Below are 17596 nucleotides of genomic sequence, written 5' to 3'. Positions count from 1 at the left end.
TATAAGGCAGGAAATTGTAAATTCATAATAAAAAACATAATTGTGATAATTTAACAAATAAATAAAACATTAATTAATTATTATAATTTATGCAAATCTATATATTCATATATTCTAGAACAAAAAATTTGATATGGTTTTAAGGTTATTTCTCATTCAAAATTTCATCATATTGAATGTCGTTATTGACATTTTTTGACCATTTAGAACAGAGTTGGTCAAAATTGACAATCTCATTGAAAATCTGTGGGTCTTTTCTATTATTTCCAGCTTCTATACATAATTCAGACTTGTAAATGCATTCAATATTTAGAAAGCTGTTTAGCTGGAAAAGGTATTCATGGTCATTGTTCTTATAATAGCTTCTATATCTCCTATAGTCAAAGTTGTCATATTTCGACTTAAAGAAAAACGGCTTTTTCTCTTCTGGGTCTGATAAATTACAAGAAATACATCCTTTTCTAGGACTAACTGACCTACTCAAACATTCTGGAACAAAGTTTGAAGCTTCTTCTCTTGTCAATTTCCTTATATTTTTTTTGTTTCTTCTTACTCTTTCCTGGAGTTTCTCAGCATCCGAGATTATTTCTTCTTGAATTTTAACTTTTCTTAGTCTTTCATCAATTCTTTTAATATGTTCGTCCATAATTTTCAGAATATCTTTGTTCCTTCGAGTTTTATTAGACGATATTACTTTTCTTTGTTCTTTATCTTGCTCATTACTTATTTCATTAGACTTTGAAAAAATTTCTTTTGGTATTATTTCAGAGTTTGAGTTGTATCCCATAGATTCTTTTCTTTTTGTGATCATATATTTGGATGGAAGCTGCCTTCTCTCCTTTTCTAAGCTCCACAGAAATACATTACCGATACTATTTGAAGCTGCAATTGACAGTATCGATGTATTAATATTACGGTCAAAGCTCCAATACGAAGGAGAGACATTTATATTCAAGTCATGAAGCTGATTATTAATAGAAAGCTCGTCTCCTTTTAGTAAGTGAACTCCCTTAAGTACAAAAAATCCGATGTCATCAGTATTTAAGTTAAGTTTGTCTTGGATTTCACTTTTTTTTGTGTTTAATGATGATTTTATAGTATAAGTTCTCCATTCACCATTTGACAATCCACAAAATATTAGAGGGAAATTTTCGCATAACTCACTATCTATGTTTCTTCCAAATAGTAAAAGAATATAATTTGGTATTACAGATAAAGTAGTAATTCTTAGATAATTATATCTTTCAGATGGTGAAACAAACTCATAGTTTCTGCTTTTGCTGAGGCTTTGAATCTCATTTTTTCCAAAGGAGTAATTCAAATAATTGTTTGTGTTTATATCATTAGATTGATTATCAAAAGGCTTTAAAAAGTTACTAACTTCTTTTTCCAGAATTGGCATGAAAATTAAAGATAAAAGGGTCATACTATCAATTTCTGAACTATTTTGACTTACTCTAAGCTTAAAATCAAAACAAAACAATCCATTTGGACTTTTTGTAGAAGAAACTGCTCTGATTATATATTCTTTGATTTTTGATTGGTCTTTTCCTTCATTTATACAAGTTAAATTCAAGATTCTGAAAAATTCAATCTTGTAATTAGTACAAATCATCTTCCCTCTTTGTTTGATCTCGCTCCTATTGGATTCAAATAGATATAAACAAGAACTAGAATTTTCAGACAGATCATTAATATTCAATTCACCATTCTCATTATTAAGGCAATCCATATCCAAGCTTACATTTTGACTATAATCCTTCTCATCCACCAGCTTCTGAATAATTGTTTTCCTAGTTGTAACCACCCAAATATAGCTAGACTTTAATGGGTAGAATCCAATTCCATTTTCAAGAATTTCAAAGCTAGATCCACAATTTTCCAAAACAAAACTGTTAGAACATATAATATTCAAGGGATTTCCTGTTTTTTCACTCTCTACATTCAGCTCAAACTCCATTCTACTTAATGAAATTAAGCAAAGATGTAATTTTGTCTCTTCATCTTCATCTTTGGAGGCTAATAGTATATATGGATAAACATTATTTATGTTAAAACAAGAAGTTATATTGGTATTTTTACCATTCTCTATTTGATATATCCACAAGGTTTTTCTAATATTTAAAACACTCAGATCAGAGTTTTGACTATTTCCAAGTTTTTTTCGGATCCTTCTAAGCTTACTTCTTATGAACAAAGTCAATATATAATGTAAAGGAATTTTGCAGGATAATAACTTATTATCAGTGTTGACCACTATGACAATATCCTTATATAATGAGTCTAAGGAAGAATCTTCCAAACTATATTTAAGCTCTTCCATACTTTCCTGTTTAATGATACTGTAGATACTTTTAATATTATACTCAACTTTCTCACGTGTATCCACATTTATTATATTAAAACAAGATAGAAACTCATCATCATCTTCCTCACAAAAAATCTTTATAGTGGAATCTTTTGTTGATCCACAAATCAATTTACAGTTTTGATTAATCAGGATTTGCTTCTCAGAGTCATTCAATTTTACCAGATAATTCAACCATTCCTCTCTAATCTTAAAAGGGGATATTGTGCAGATACTGGTCAACTCCTTGGGATCCTCATTTTTAACCAAAATTAAGGCTTCATTACTTTTTTTAGACTTCCAATAATCTAAATTTAACATATTTTGGCTACCTTTTGGTTCATTGAAGTTTTACAATTTTTATTATTTAACAGATTATTTAATAATTAGTAATCCAATTCATTTGAGAGATATTTCTCTTGTTCATAATAACATAATTAATTAGTTACCTCAATTCATAAAAGAAAAGAGCGATTTTTTTTGATTTATTGAAAACTTGGCAACAATTCTCCTTTTTATTATTCAGCTCAATCAATTTTATTATTTACATATTTTCTTTGTTCGCATATTAATATGTGGGGTATCTAAAAAGTTCCCGCCCAATTCATTAAGTAAATAATAATTAGATACAATATAAAAGAAAAAAATAATAAATAGATGATCAAGTATATTTAATATTAGCTTATAACAACAATGTTCTACTTAACAGGAAGGTAGCTAAGTACTTTCTACTAACTTAATAAGTTCCTGGAATTTTGAATTGAGATCCTTTTTCTCGACTGACTTGGCATTAAACTCAGAAGGGTTCCAGAAGCTAGATATAGGAGGAAAACATGGAAGAGAGTTATTTCTGGCCGATATAATGAGATCCAGGTCAATCTTTGAGCAGAAATCTTTGAATTCAGAAATGACTTCTTCTGTATTCAAAGCAGAGCTTTTGGTAGTTTCAATGTCATGGACATGAATAAACTCTGATGTTTTTAGGTTTTGTTGAAGAGATGGTATAACAGAAATTTCTTGAATTTCAGAAGATTCAATCTTATCATTTACAGGTAGCCTTGTATTTGGTTTATTTCTCTTGGTTTCCCACATAACCGAAGGCCTACATTCTCTCCTTCCAAAATGAGGTTCTGTGGTTTGATTAGGACTTGATGATAATAATTGAGATTGTGAATTATCATAGTTATTATTAGAGCTATTACCAGATCCTATGCTATTCTTAGAGTAGTTTCTTGGAGAAACTGGATCAAAAATGAGTTTGTATAGAGAATTGGATGTCTTATTTGTTTGTGAAGCAGTGATTGTACTGCTCTTTACCTTTTCATTTAAGTTTAGTTTATCATGTAATGCAGGCATGGTACCTGATCCTTTACCTTGTACTCCCCCGATATATCTGGATGATGTAATTCTTAAAGATTTATCGGGATGTATCATTTCCTTTTGTAGTTTAAGTTTCTCAATTTGATTGATAGTTTGCTCTAATTCTTGTTGTAACTGATCAATTTTAGCAAGTTTGGATTTTCGGACAATATTATCCAATTCAATATTTTTAAGTTGCATTTCTAACTGTTTGATTTGTGTCTGTAAATTAGTTCTCGTCTCAATTAGGGTTTTACCAGATAAGGAATTAGTTTTTGCTTTCTTTTGCTTTCTCTCAAGAATAAGAGCTATGTCATCATCCCCATACTGGAAGTTATTCAAATCTCTAGCTTTTTTCTGTAATATTCTTGGTAATGACAAAATGTAATCAGGATCATTCGAATAGAACTCCTTAATCATTGCTTTCCATTCAAGTAAATCCTCATTAGTAAAAATATTGTTTGAGATACTTTCAATTCCCCATTCTTTTTTGGATCCTCCTCTTTGTAAAGTCAGTACACATTTGTTTTCGTCACTAATGTGGGAATCAAAAACCTCACATGTCAAGAAAATCTCATTATTTGTGGAAGGATTAATAATTGGTACTTTGACATAACTTCCACACAAATATTCGGTAAATTTTGGGTGTTCTAACATAAATTCTATTCTATCTTTAGTTAAATGTACAGATTTCATTAATTTTAGGTTAATAGATTCAAGTACTTTATCACATCTTTTTAATATTCTTTCTTGATTCTGATTATCGTCATCAAATAAACTACTTCCTTGCATACCAGAGGAGCTTCTTCTAGATCTTTTTTGTATTTTGGTTTGGATTTGGTCATCGTCTTCATAATATTCTTCTAAATCGGAGTCTGAGTGTCTGGCTTTCCTTTTTGATTTACTTTTTTTTTCATTCTTTCTATGTTTAATATCATATTCTCCATAATATTCTTCATCTTCCTCTTCCTCTTCACCATCTATATTGTCACTTTCTTCAGAATTTTTGGTTCGGTATTCCTCCTCACCTTCTTCATCTTCAGACTGTGAAAGTCTCATCCCTTTTATTTTTCTCTGTCTAGCATTACGAAGCTTCATTAATGCAGAATCCTGCTTATTTGAAGGACTCTTCTTGCTTTTATATAATAATTCATACTTTCTTTTAGCCTGAGCTTCATCTTCGTACTCTTTTGCCAATTCTGCTTCACGCTCAAATTCTGGTCTTTCATCGCTTTGTGAGGAATCTGAATCACTCGTCATTTCCAAATTTTCTTCTTCTTCTTCTTCTTCTTCCTCCTCCTCCTCCTCTTCCTCCTCATCCTCATCTTCATCCTCATCTATATCCATATCTTCATTTTCCATTTCTTTCTCAACATTCTTTTTTTCATCGAAATTTTTTAGTACCCTTTTTCTTGACTTTCTCAATAAATCCAGAACTTCGGTATCGTCCACTTTTTTTGAATTATCATCCATCCTTTCCAATCCCTTTTTTATTAATATTCTTTTTTTTTATTATTTTTCTTATTACCTTGATAATTGACAAAAGTTTTGGCGGTAAATATTCTCACAAAAAATTTAATATTGTATAATTAATTTGCACAACCACATAAATTATTATTAAAAAATAATAAATAAAAAAACTTAATTATTAGATTTTTAAATAAATTTTAGAGTAAAGGCATATAATTAAGATTTTGAGTGAGTAAAACAATGAAAGTAACACGAGTTCCGTTTTTTGACAATAAAGGTAAGATAATAAAGGCTAATATAATTTAACATGTAAATTTTACGTGTAAACTAGAATTAATCAAAGATAACTAAATGGCCAATTAATTTATCTCACTATAGGAAGGCTAAAATATACTTGGGAACAGAATCTGGATGAAGTTATTTTATATTTCACAGCAGAAAACTTGTATTTTAGTGAAGAAAAAGTTATGGAATGTACAAAAAAAGTACTCAAAGAAAATTTATGTGTTAAAATAATGTGTAACAGGCTTAAAATACAAAATAAAGCCACCAATTCTGATATCTTTGATGTAAGTTAAAAGATTCAAGATAAAGAGAAAAAAAAGACAAATAAGACTTTTTTTTATATATTAACAAATTTTTTAACTTATTGTAAACTCAATTAAAATTTTTAGAATGATCTTTTCGATACAATTGATACTTCGGAATCACTTTGGTATATTGGTAAGTAAACCTTTTTTTTTACTGATCTGTTATTTTTTACTATTAACTAAATAAATACTATTTGTCATTATATTGTCAATACAACTATGGTTACCATTCTACTTTATCCAGAAAATAACGAACTCATTGTACAGTTATCAAAGATGAGAAAAGGATCTGTTTGGAATTCAGTTATTAAAAGTGATGAAAATTCTATTAGTTATATTGATGTCGTAAGTTTATTTTTTTTTTTATTTAACTGTTTCATATTTACCTCAAAAACTATAATAGGAAAATATGAAAAAAGAAATGATGTTAGAAAGATTCCAAAGAGAGGTAAGTTGAACAATTAATTATATTCAAACTAAATATACATATATATATACATTTTACTCTATTATTTGGTCTAATAAAATGAATTTCACCTAATATATTATAAAAATTGTTTTTAAAAAACTATCCAACAGAATCCAGGATTTGATTTCTCAAATGCTGAATTTAATGGAAATATACCAGATCCACGTAATTTTATGGGTGGTCTTAGGCAATATTAGATTTTATCATTCTATACTTAATTTTTATTTTCTTTTTTTTTTTTTTTTAATACCCTATACCGGTCTAATAGTTATTAAATTAAAAGGCGGGAATTTTAAATGATATTTTTTTTTTCATGATAATGTCAAAAAAAGATTAAAAGGTGTAAGGTTAAAAGAAATAATTAAAAAACGAGATAATCTAAAGAGTGAAATTAAAAAAGAGCTTAACGTTCAATACATATAAATGCTTTTTTTTAATTAGCAAATTTATATTGGTATCATTACACATAATTATTTTTAGTAATATTTATTCATATTAACTCCAACTATAAATTTAAAATTAAGTTTAAGGAAATTTTTGTACTTTTAAAAACTACCATAAAAAATGGGGAAAGGAAAAGCTATTATGAATAAGGAGAAAAATGCTAAGGAGGTTGAGATAAACCAGGAAGATGAGAATTACTACATGGAAATTCTAAATTACTATAAGAAAATTAAAGATATGATATTAACAGGTGACTTATTGAATGATGAACATAGTTGTGAAGTACTAATAGACAGAATTATTGAGGATATGAAGAAAAAAGATGTTGAAATTTTTTTGATGAGTGATCAAAGATGTAGTAAGATATTTGAGTTAATGCTTAGTATAAATATATTAAGTATTAAGAAATTAATAGATTCAATAAACTTTGATATATTGGATGAAAAAGGTAAAATGCTTGAGGAAAATGATCTTTTTAAGAGATTAAAGTCTTGTATTTCTAACTACATATTTATTTTGAATAGTATATTAAAGCATGTAGAACAAAGTATTTTTGATTTATATGGATCTCATGTAACAGAGACAGCACTAGAAAGCTCTGCAATATTATTAAGCTTTTTAAAGCAGAAGAAAATTTTCAAACAGGATAGAAGTTTAATATTGAAAGAAATTTTAGAATTTGTTAAAAAAATGGGAGATACTTTAGGTTGGGTTTCAATATTAACAAATTCAACAGCAAGCCATGTAGGAAGAACTGTTATAAATATTACTATAGGGAAGGTAACTATGAGTATGGACAATATGGAGACATATATATTGGAAAATGTGGGAAAAAGAAATCAAGCTAACAAACAAAAATTTAGTGGAAAAAATCAAAATAAATATAAAACATATGAATGCAGTAGCATTCATGAATTAAAAGAATTAGTATTTTCTCCTAAAACTGATAACTCTTCACTATCATCCCAACTATTACAATCTTTAAAAGAAGATTTTGAAGGTGTAATAGGTGATACTTATGCATTACCATCTTTAATATTGTTTATTAGAGGACTAAATGAAATAAAATCGCAAAATAATACTGAATTAGTCAAATTATTTAATATTTTTTTAACTATTATTATTACAAATGGACAGGAAACTGAAGAAGACATCATTTCTGGATATGAAAATAAGATTATAGATTCTGAGAAAATTTCAAGATTGCTCTCAAATTTAACAAGAAATTGGATAAATTCAAACTTAAAGAGCAGATTATTAGAACTATTATTAGATATTATACCTTACGAATTCTTGGTTATTTGGATAAATTCACATACAATTTCAAAGGAGAAATATGATCAGATATTTTTGAATGATATCATAGATTCAGAGTATGGACATTATGTTTTTTTAAATCTTTTAAAAAGTAATAGAATTAAACGTGAGGAGTTTATTCCAATATTAAAATCTTTAGATTTCTCAAAAATTACAAGCAAAAAAGAGTTTGTAGATATTTTGATTTCTCTAATAGATAATTGTAGAAGATTACAAAGTGAATACAAATACTTAACTAAAAAGTTATGGAAATCAATTGAAATAAACTCAAGCGAAGATTATCAATATACATTTTCATGCTTAATATTTCAGAAAAAGAAGAGTGAGTTGATAATAGAAGAGGAAGAAGATATTAGGTCCAAATCAGATACTGATTCTATTGAAAAGAAGTTAAAAATATCTTCTCAAGGTTGTTTAATGATTAGCTCTTTATCAAAGTTTCCAATTGATACAATTCATCCATTAACTTCTGGTATTACCTATTTTATTAGTAAACATAAAAATGTAATGCTTAAAGATTTACTTGAAACTTCTTTTGGGATTAGGATGATCGAAACTATTATTTCTTCTTCTAGCAATATTCCTCAATCTCTTAAGAGAAGGTGGATACAAAGTTATTTTGGTAATTTTTTAAATCTTACATTATCAGGAACATGCAACTATGCTATTATTGCAATGTTTTATGCATCTGACCACCTTTTTAGAAAAATGATAGTAGAAGAACTTCTTAATGAAGAACATGGAGGTGGTAAAGATATACTTATGAACAAGAATTTTAAAATATTTAAAAGTCTCAAAATTGAGAGCTTTAATAAGAAAGATGACTGGACTAATGTCAATGAAAAAATTGATAAAACTAGGAAATTATTTAGTAATATTATTGATGAAAAAATTGATATTCTTGACAATAATTTGGAGGATTCATCATACAGTAATGTTTCCAACACTAACAAAATTTCAAAAAAGAATAAAAATAAAAGAAGCTCCAGTACCTACAATAACATTAATAATAACAATAATGATTCAAATGATATTACTGATGATCAAAGTATGGGAAGTATTCTCAAATTTATTAAAAAAAGTAAAAAATGATTTCAAGTTTCCCGCCGTTATTTTATCCACATAAATACTGCATGCATGCAATTATTTTTATTGACTTGAATACACGTAATTAGAAATAGGAATATTTGTATAGATAGAAAAGGTTTATTTATAAAGATTATACTTTGAAGATTTAAATTTAGATTTTTTTTAATAAATTTTAGAAGTAATATAAAAAAGAACTATAAATGTACTATGATTCTATTGTCTTAATAGAAAATGTAAATTCTTGATCACATCCAATATAGCTATCACAAATAATCAACAACTTATAGTTTGTAATAATACCAGAGTCTTCAATTGAGTTGAACCTTAAATTAACTTGATTACTTGTCTTATTAAGTTGTATCCTTCTTATACCTAAGATTTTGTCTTCATGATCATCATTTTCATCATTAATATTCTTAGGTATATTCGGATTACTCTTCTCTATTAAAATAACCCACCAATTTTCTTCCTTTTCAAGTGGATAATAGCTCAAATTTTTAACAATACACGAACTAATTACTTGACCTTTAATATTATATTGATTTTTCAAACTATCTTCCTCTTTTACTTCATAGTCATCTTCAATTGAACTAAAATCTCGAGAAATATCAATAGACAAATTCAAGTCAGATTCAGTATTGCATTCAAATAATCTTTGAGTTTCTCCATTTTTTAAATTATTTGAAATTTCAGAATCTACTCTTCTTCTTTTATTGGTCTCACTTAAATCAATACACCCAAGAATGCTATAGTCAGTTTCAATAATTGGAAAATCATTACAAACTTGAGCAATTTGGAATATTTCTTTTTCATTTAAAGAAAGTTTTTTAGTTAATAAATCATCTCTATCATTATCATTCATATTAATTAAATCATATATATCAGAAACACCATTTTCTTTGAAGACCTTAATTTTATCCCTATTCATTAGCATTGAAAGTTGCATTAATTTGTCGTTTATTGGATTACTTATTGCTTGAACAAACATTTGTGAAAGTTCCATTATTCTTAAACATGTGTTAATCCAACCATAAGAACTTGAAATATCTACCATTGCAAACAATAAATCCATTACAAATCTCAATATATCTGTCAAATCATTTCTAATTAAAGGCTTATTCAATATAAATTTGTGGCGTTTTATATATGAATATAATAATACTTGAATCTTTCTTGAAGATAAACACTTATTTTGATTGAATGATGACTTAAAAACTTCATTGTCCGACCTTGGATTCAATTGATTCAAATCTAAATCTTTACATAATTGGTCTAAAATATGGCTATCGCCCTTTCTTACCAAGCATTCTTCTTGTAACTGAGGAATCATAGAAATTAACTGAATCAAACTGTCATAAGTAACATTTTCACTCAAATTTTTGCTAATAAACTCTATAGTAGAGACTCTCAAATTATAAAACGCTGATATTAAACTCAAATTCAGTGATACTACTGTGTCATCACCTTCATTATCATCTTCGTAATTTTCGATATTCTCTTCATCTTCATTCTCTTTACTTTCAACCTGTATACATTTAGCTTCGGACAAAGAATCTAATAGACTCTCTAAATATTCAGACAAGTAATCTGAAATATGATTATTAGTATTTCCTATTAGTCCATAATAACTCGGATTCTATAAAAAATGAAACATTAATCAAGAAAATTATTTAGTTCATGTATATAAATATATATTATAAATACCACACTTGGCGCCAAAACCTTTGTGACTAGAAAATAAATCAATAACAATTTATCTCAGTATTTTGGAATTTTTGTTGTTTCTTTATATAATTTGAATTTAATAAAATAATTATAACTTTCAGACAGTACGAATATGTATATAAAAATATATACAATCAGGAAAAATTATCACAATGTAAAGAGAAAACAAAATAAATGTTTTCTCACATTGAAATAATTACTATCATTTATTAAAATAAATTGTCATCATTAATTAAATTTATTAAACTCAAATAATTCATTATTATTAGCCATTTTCATTAATATAGTCACAAAAGGTATTTGAATATAGTGTGGAAATATTTGAATATATATTATTCATAATTATATAACATGCACTTTGAAAACTAAATGAACTTACCTTTGAAATTCTTCTATAAAACAATGTCCAAGTAATCCAATCTATGGTATCTTGCTTAGTCTTAATAGTTTTTAAAGCAATTTCTGTATTTAAACAATCAATAATACCAAAATCAATATTTGATTCTAAAGGTAAAGAATATTTAATAATATATTCATAAAATTCTTGCTTATTTGAAGAACATAGTAAAGTGAAATTGGAAGAGGAATTTAATTGATTTTTACATCTGCTTAGCATTTGATGTATATCAAATTGAGAATAATCAATAGTTTTTCGTATCTTTGAATTGATGAATGATCCTCTATTTTCTTCATAATCAATCTTCTTTGTGTCCATTACAATAACATGATCAAACTTTAGTGTAATAAAATTCTTCATATTTTCACAAGCTATAATAATGTGTATCTTTCCATCCGAAAATTGCGATAAAATATACTCTCTTTCTTTATATGATTGATTTTTATATAGAAAACCAATTCCATTATGTAATGAAAACTTTAATAAAGAATTATATTCGGTAATAAATTCTTCTTGTTGATCATTTTCTGACATAATAAATAAAGAAAGCTCATTAGCTAAGCTTAAACAGAATTCGTATTCCAAAACAAATATTAATAAAGTTTTTTTTTTACCTTGAGATTGATTATTTAATTGCAAAATTATGTTGTCTTTTAAGTATTTTAGCATCATTTGAAAACGACTTGAACGGTAATAAGAATCAAAAGCAATAATTCTCTTATTAATACTTTCATTGAATATGTTTTGATCAAAAGAAAATACATTTTCTCTTAATATTCCCAACCATTCTGAAACTTCATTTGCATTAGAAATACATTTTGAATATGCAAATATTCTTATTTTTAAATTCAATGGAGTAATAATATATCTAATTCTTGAAATGGCTGACTCAATTGCAGATCCATTTGAATTATTATTAAGAAACTCAATACCATCTATTACTAAAAGTTTTAATCTCTTAACAAGGTCACGTGTCTTTGTTAGTTTTTTACCAACATTATTATCCCATGTTTCAATATCTGAAACTATTATACTTTTAGAATTTAATTCTTGATCAATTTGAATAGAAGTTTTTCCTTTTAAACCAGAAACTATTTGATTCATACCAAAAATTGATTCAAACTTTGAAACATAATAATCAACTTTATCCTTATTACATGATAAAAAAAGTACTTGAAAGTTTTTTGATTGAAATTGTGAATCTTTTTTCATTTCCCTTAGAATACCAATGCAAGTACAAATAAACTGACCATTTCCAGGAGGTGATGATAAATAAAAGCTTTTGTCTGAATTATAAATCAAATTAAATAATTGTGTCTGAATACTATTTAATTTTAATGAACTGTAATCTTGAATATTACCTTTTTTATCATTATCCTCAATATTAAACATCTTTTTTAAATAGATTTCAAAACCAGAACCAGAAAATGCTTTCTTTACTCCAATTGGCTGTAAATCCAATAATTCAGTATTTTCATATTGATTCTTTGGAAGTATTATTTTATTTTCAACTGGTATAGAAATACTAGTTTCAGAATGTAACCATTTATCGGCAACAGCCCTTACAAATATAAATGGAGGAATTATATCGTCTTGGTCATAACTTTTTTTAATACCCTTCTTTTCTAAGAATATCTGGTAACTTAAATAATATTCATCTTGCATCATTATTTCATTATCAGTATTACTATTCAATTCATTAAAAGATGGTCTAATTATTATCATATCTGAAAAATATAAATATTCACCATCACAATCTTCTATTAAAATCCAAAATGTTTCACCAGTATTTATCTCGTCAGTATTGACATCTCCTGTCATAGATTGACCATGAACCTTACTGTCCCATATAAAATTGGGCTTTATCACCAAATCCAATTGTAAAATCTTTGAGTCTATCGGAACAATAGTCCCAGACATTTCCAATCTTGGAATCTTTCTTATCAAATTATACAACACAGGACCTAGTTGAAATGATTAATAAAATTGTTGACTATTTTTCTTTTTACCGCCCCACAATGTATTAAATTTTACCGCCCATTTATATTGAATTGCATCCAGAAGGAAATTTAAATAAATCAGACCAATATAAAAAACTTTAGCATCAATATAAAAAATAAAAACTGAACAAATTTCTTCTTAATTATTAAAGATACTACTTTCCATCTTAAATAAAAGAAGTACTGGTAATACTCAAATAATTAATAAATAAAACTTGTTATAGTTTTTAAAATTTTTTGTTTTCAGACATATGCTTGTCATTTTGTTTTTTTTTTGTCATCATTTCTATTAAATTTATGTATGCAATTTTTGGCGGGTTGTTTTTATCCAATAATTCATTTTTTATTGGAAAGAATACATAAATGGAGTCAAGATAACAAAAAACTTACCTAGTTTAGAAGATTTGAGCATTTCACCTAGTTGATTACTAGTAAAATCATAATAAGTATTCCAGCTAATGTCTTTCTTTTCTAGTCTCTTGACAACTTCTTCAGAAATACCTTTAAATTGTCTTAAAGGCAACATAGCTTCCCAAGATCTTCTTTCTATCATCTATAAAATCATTTAATTAAAAAAGAAATTAAGATTATTGAAATTAATTATCAAAATTAAGAAAATATGTTGAATTAGGTTAATCAGAGTATAATGTTTATTTCTTTTCAAAATCCATATACAATATGAATATTTCAATGGTAGTGACAAGAATTCTAAACATTTTATCATCATATTAACATATTTCCTTCTTATTCAATAATTAATTTAAATATTAACTTACCGTTGCAATCTTAAGTGTTTTTCTAGCTAATATTGACCATCTTCTTTTAATAGCCAAGTTAAAAATAGCCCTGAATATTCTTGGAGCAGATTGAGCAATAAAGTGCAAATCTGAAAGAAGGGTTAGTTTCGCATTAATCCATCTTGTTCCAGTTATATAAAGTTGAAGCAAAACGTTAACTTTAGTAAAAGTATCAAGATCCACCATATTACCAATATTATCATTATCATCAACACCAGTGCTGGACCCAACTCCTTGTATTGGTATCGGAACTTTATCTACAAGCTTTTCCAATTCAATCTTTTCTTCACTTCTAACAATAAGAAATTTGAACTCTTTGCATGTTGAAAATAATCTGAATAACTGAATTTCTGACAAATTAGGAACTAATTGCTTATCAAGATCCTGAATTGTTTCTGGGGACAAGTAAAAATGAGAAGAAATTCTTCCTAGAGTTAGTGGTCCAATATGTCCATCTTTATAGTTATATTGGATCAATTTGCAAGCCTCTAATCTATCAAGAGCTGTATCTATTAATTTTGTTAAGTAAGATTCAACTGCATTTTTAAATGCTAAATCTCTTTTTTCATCAAGAGTATCTTCATCATCAGCTACTAAATCTTCACTCTGTCTGTTTTTGTTAATAATTTCATCAATATTGAGGCCATATAAGTTTGGATTTCTTATGATTCGAATATACAAGAAAGTTTTTTTAATCCATTTTAGAACGTCTTTTTTATTTTGAAGATTTCCAAGAGATATCTCAGCATTTATAAGGTCTGGTAATTTTGGAATAAGTTGAGACTCTATATTAAGTTGTTGATTTAGTAAAGAAAGATAGTAAGTTAAATGATCAAAATCTGTTATCACAATTCCGTGGCCATTATTGTCGTACTGGGGCCTTCCTCCTCTTCCAATCATTTGTAACATATCTAAAGGTGAAAGTTCTGTCCATTCTCCTCTTTCTGGCTGATAAATTTGAGTGCCTTTAATAATAACGGTGTGAGCTGGTAAATTTACACCCCAAGCTAAAGTTGCCGTAGTAACTAGAACTTTAATATGTCCATCAGAAAACAAATCCTCAACAACCTTTCTATCAGATCTCACTAATCCAGCATGATGAATACCAACTCCACAAGGTAATATTTCCTTAAGATTATTTGATTTAATGTTACTCAATTCATCCAAAATGATTTCTCTGGAAACATTATTATTACCAGGAAAAAAGAGGTTAAGCATTCCACTTTCTGTTGCAGTATCTCTAATGAACTTTGCAGTTTGTATTGTATCTTTTCTGGAATGAACAAAAACTAAAATTTGATGATTTGTTATATCTTTAATTACTGTATCATATACAATACTATTCATCAGTTGTAACTTTCTAAACCCCTTCTTTGCTTTAATGCCAATAAATGTTTGTAAAAGTGGAACCGGCCTGTATTCTGGACCGAAATGATAAAGTCCTTTTTTTGGATTAACATCTAGAAACTCTGCAACATCTATGAAGTTAGGTAATGTTGCTGATAATCCTACTAATCTCGTAAAGTTATTCTTGAATCTAGCAACAATTCCTTCCAATATGGACCCTCTGGAGTCGTGTAACATATGTACTTCATCAAGTATTATTAACTTTAGTTTTTCAGAAAGTCCATCAGTAGTTTTTCTGGTTACTACATCAAATTTCTCTGGTGTAGTGACAAATACTTGAGTCATTTCTATGAGTGATCTACTGATCCGCGTATCACCAGTCATTTCATTTACCAGAATCCCAAGAGGTTTTAGCCGAATCCTAAAAGATTCTACTTGTTCTGATACCAAAGCTTTCATTGGAGATATATATACAATCTTGAATTTGGAAGTATCCAATGTAAATTTTCCATTATTTTGAGACACAATAAACTGTGAAATTATATTTAAAATGCAAAGCATAGCAATATTAGTCTTTCCTGATCCAGTTGGAGCACAAACTAGCAAATTTTCTTCAAACTCCTTAAAAGCTGTATGAAAAACTTTACTCTGAATTTCGTTTAAGTAGGAAACTGAGACACATCTAAAACACTCTCTACTCCATTCTGGAAGCTCTTCTATAGAAATTAATCTAGATTTTTCCTTCATTTGTCTTTTTAATGGAGGAATGGTAATAGAGTCATAGTCTGTATTTTCTGTACGTTCTGATCCCTGAGGAAGTACTACTTTTGTGTTTAAATTCAAATTTAAATTCTGTTCCTGGTAAATTCTGTCAAGATCTAAAAGTTTTGCTTGGTATCTCCTGGAATACAATGCGCTTTTATCTCCCTCATTAAAATCACCAATTTTTACTGAAGACTCTTCAATGTACTTATTTATTGACTTAAAAAAGTCAGAGTCTTTATTTTTCCAGACTGAAGGTTTACTAAATAAATCCAAAACTTCAGATCCATGTTGGTGGTCTCTCATTCTATCTATGATCTTTTCCCTTTCAGAATCTGAAGGTGCTTGACCAAGAATTGTACAAAAATATATACTCCATCTGTTTTTTAAAACCTTTTTGATCCAATTAAAATGTTCATAATTAAACAAAATAACCAAAGAATTCTCACACTCTTGGTCATCCTCTAAATTCAAAATAGAAATAATTTTTCTTTCTATATCTAAAGATTTCTCTGCATCTTGAAAAAGTGAATAGAGCTCTCTTTGTAGCCAATAAGCATCCAATTTCCAAATATCAATAATGTCAGGATCTTCATTTTCATTCAAGTGATCATCTTTATTTTTCAGTCTTATATATCCAATATGTTCCTGGTTTTCATTATTTCCAGTATCATTAGTGTAGCTATCTTCATTAAGGTAATTCTCGGCTTCATCTTTTCCAATATCTAGAGTGGCATCTTCTTCATCATAATATTCATTATCTTCATAATAATCTTCATTATCATCTTCCTCATCATCACTTCTATCACTGTCACTGTCATCTTCACTAATATCATCTCCATCTGAAATATCACCTTTTTTATTATCAGAATCACTTTCATCAAAAATTACGGCGACTTCAGAGGCTTCCTCAGTTTGTTTATATTGAAAGTCAACAGTTTCTTCCATATTAAGAGTAAAGTCAACCAATCTCCTACTCTTATCTACTATATCACTGTATGTAGTATTATTTAATTGAATAATAATTTCTTTGCATTTCTTACGTTTCTCCTCATCTCTTAATTCGTCATTCTTAAGCACTAAAAGTAACTCAAAAGCTATATCTTCCAGTATTTTACTTGGCTGTGATCCCAAAATATCGGCCAAAATTCCTAATAATTCATCATAAGCAAGTCTTGTTTCCATAGTAGTTGGAATATAAGAGCTTCCTGTATTTCGCAAGTCTAAATCTAGGATATTGCCAGAATCATTTTCATTAACAATACTCCTATTTGTTCTTTTTTTTACCTGCTTTTTCTCTCTTATTTTAGGTTTTGATCGTTTATTGGCTAAATCTCCCATTTTGTACTTAATCCTTCCAGCCAAGCTCTCTGCTTCGCCCGTTGGTACATTTTCTCGGTTTCTTTGGCCAGTTTGAATCACCAAATTACTATTAGCCTTATACCCAAATCTTTTGGACATTTCATAATCATCCACCATTTTT

The 17596-nt window shown here is 27.6% G+C and overlaps 5 protein-coding genes across 5 annotated transcripts; 2 read left to right on the top strand and 3 right to left on the bottom strand.

The window, feature by feature from the left end:
- Nucleotides 1-145: 145 nt before the first annotated feature.
- On the bottom strand, nt 146-2668 carry cubi_01986 (uncharacterized protein; the record flags this gene model as incomplete). Its single annotated transcript, XM_029018998.1, has 1 exon — nt 146-2668. One exon carries the CDS (start codon nt 2666-2668, stop codon nt 146-148), a length of 2523 nt encoding a protein of 840 aa, XP_028876472.1.
- A 396-nt stretch (nt 2669-3064) lies between these two features.
- Nucleotides 3065-5179, bottom strand: cubi_01985 (uncharacterized protein; the record flags this gene model as incomplete). The annotated part of the gene is made up of 1 exon (XM_029018997.1): nt 3065-5179. The coding sequence occupies one exon, from the start codon at nt 5177-5179 to the stop codon at nt 3065-3067; it is 2115 nt and encodes a 704-aa protein (XP_028876471.1).
- A 237-nt stretch (nt 5180-5416) lies between these two features.
- cubi_01984 (CS domain-containing protein) lies at nt 5417-6432 on the top strand (the record flags this gene model as incomplete). Its single annotated transcript, XM_029018996.1, has 6 exons — nt 5417-5453; nt 5555-5745; nt 5851-5899; nt 6011-6111; nt 6170-6214; nt 6346-6432. 6 exons carry the CDS (start codon nt 5417-5419, stop codon nt 6430-6432), a joined length of 510 nt encoding a protein of 169 aa, XP_028876470.1.
- A 367-nt stretch (nt 6433-6799) lies between these two features.
- On the top strand, nt 6800-9088 carry cubi_01983 (uncharacterized protein; the record flags this gene model as incomplete). Its single annotated transcript, XM_029018995.1, has 1 exon — nt 6800-9088. The coding sequence occupies one exon, from the start codon at nt 6800-6802 to the stop codon at nt 9086-9088; it is 2289 nt and encodes a 762-aa protein (XP_028876469.1).
- A 202-nt stretch (nt 9089-9290) lies between these two features.
- Nucleotides 9291-17592, bottom strand: cubi_01982 (SEC63 domain-containing protein; the record flags this gene model as incomplete). The annotated part of the gene is made up of 4 exons (XM_029018994.1): nt 9291-10721; nt 11190-13171; nt 13598-13760; nt 13984-17592. 4 exons carry the CDS (start codon nt 17590-17592, stop codon nt 9291-9293), a joined length of 7185 nt encoding a protein of 2394 aa, XP_028876468.1.
- Nucleotides 17593-17596: the final 4 nt, after the last annotated feature.

The sequence above is a fragment of the Cryptosporidium ubiquitum genome, assembly GCF_001865345.1.
Source record: "Cryptosporidium ubiquitum isolate 39726 chromosome Unknown contig_12, whole genome shotgun sequence".
Classification (NCBI taxonomy): Eukaryota; Apicomplexa; class Conoidasida; order Eucoccidiorida; family Cryptosporidiidae; genus Cryptosporidium; species Cryptosporidium ubiquitum.
Note: the sequence above shows the minus strand (reverse complement) of the source record. Positions and strands in the feature narration are given on the sequence as shown.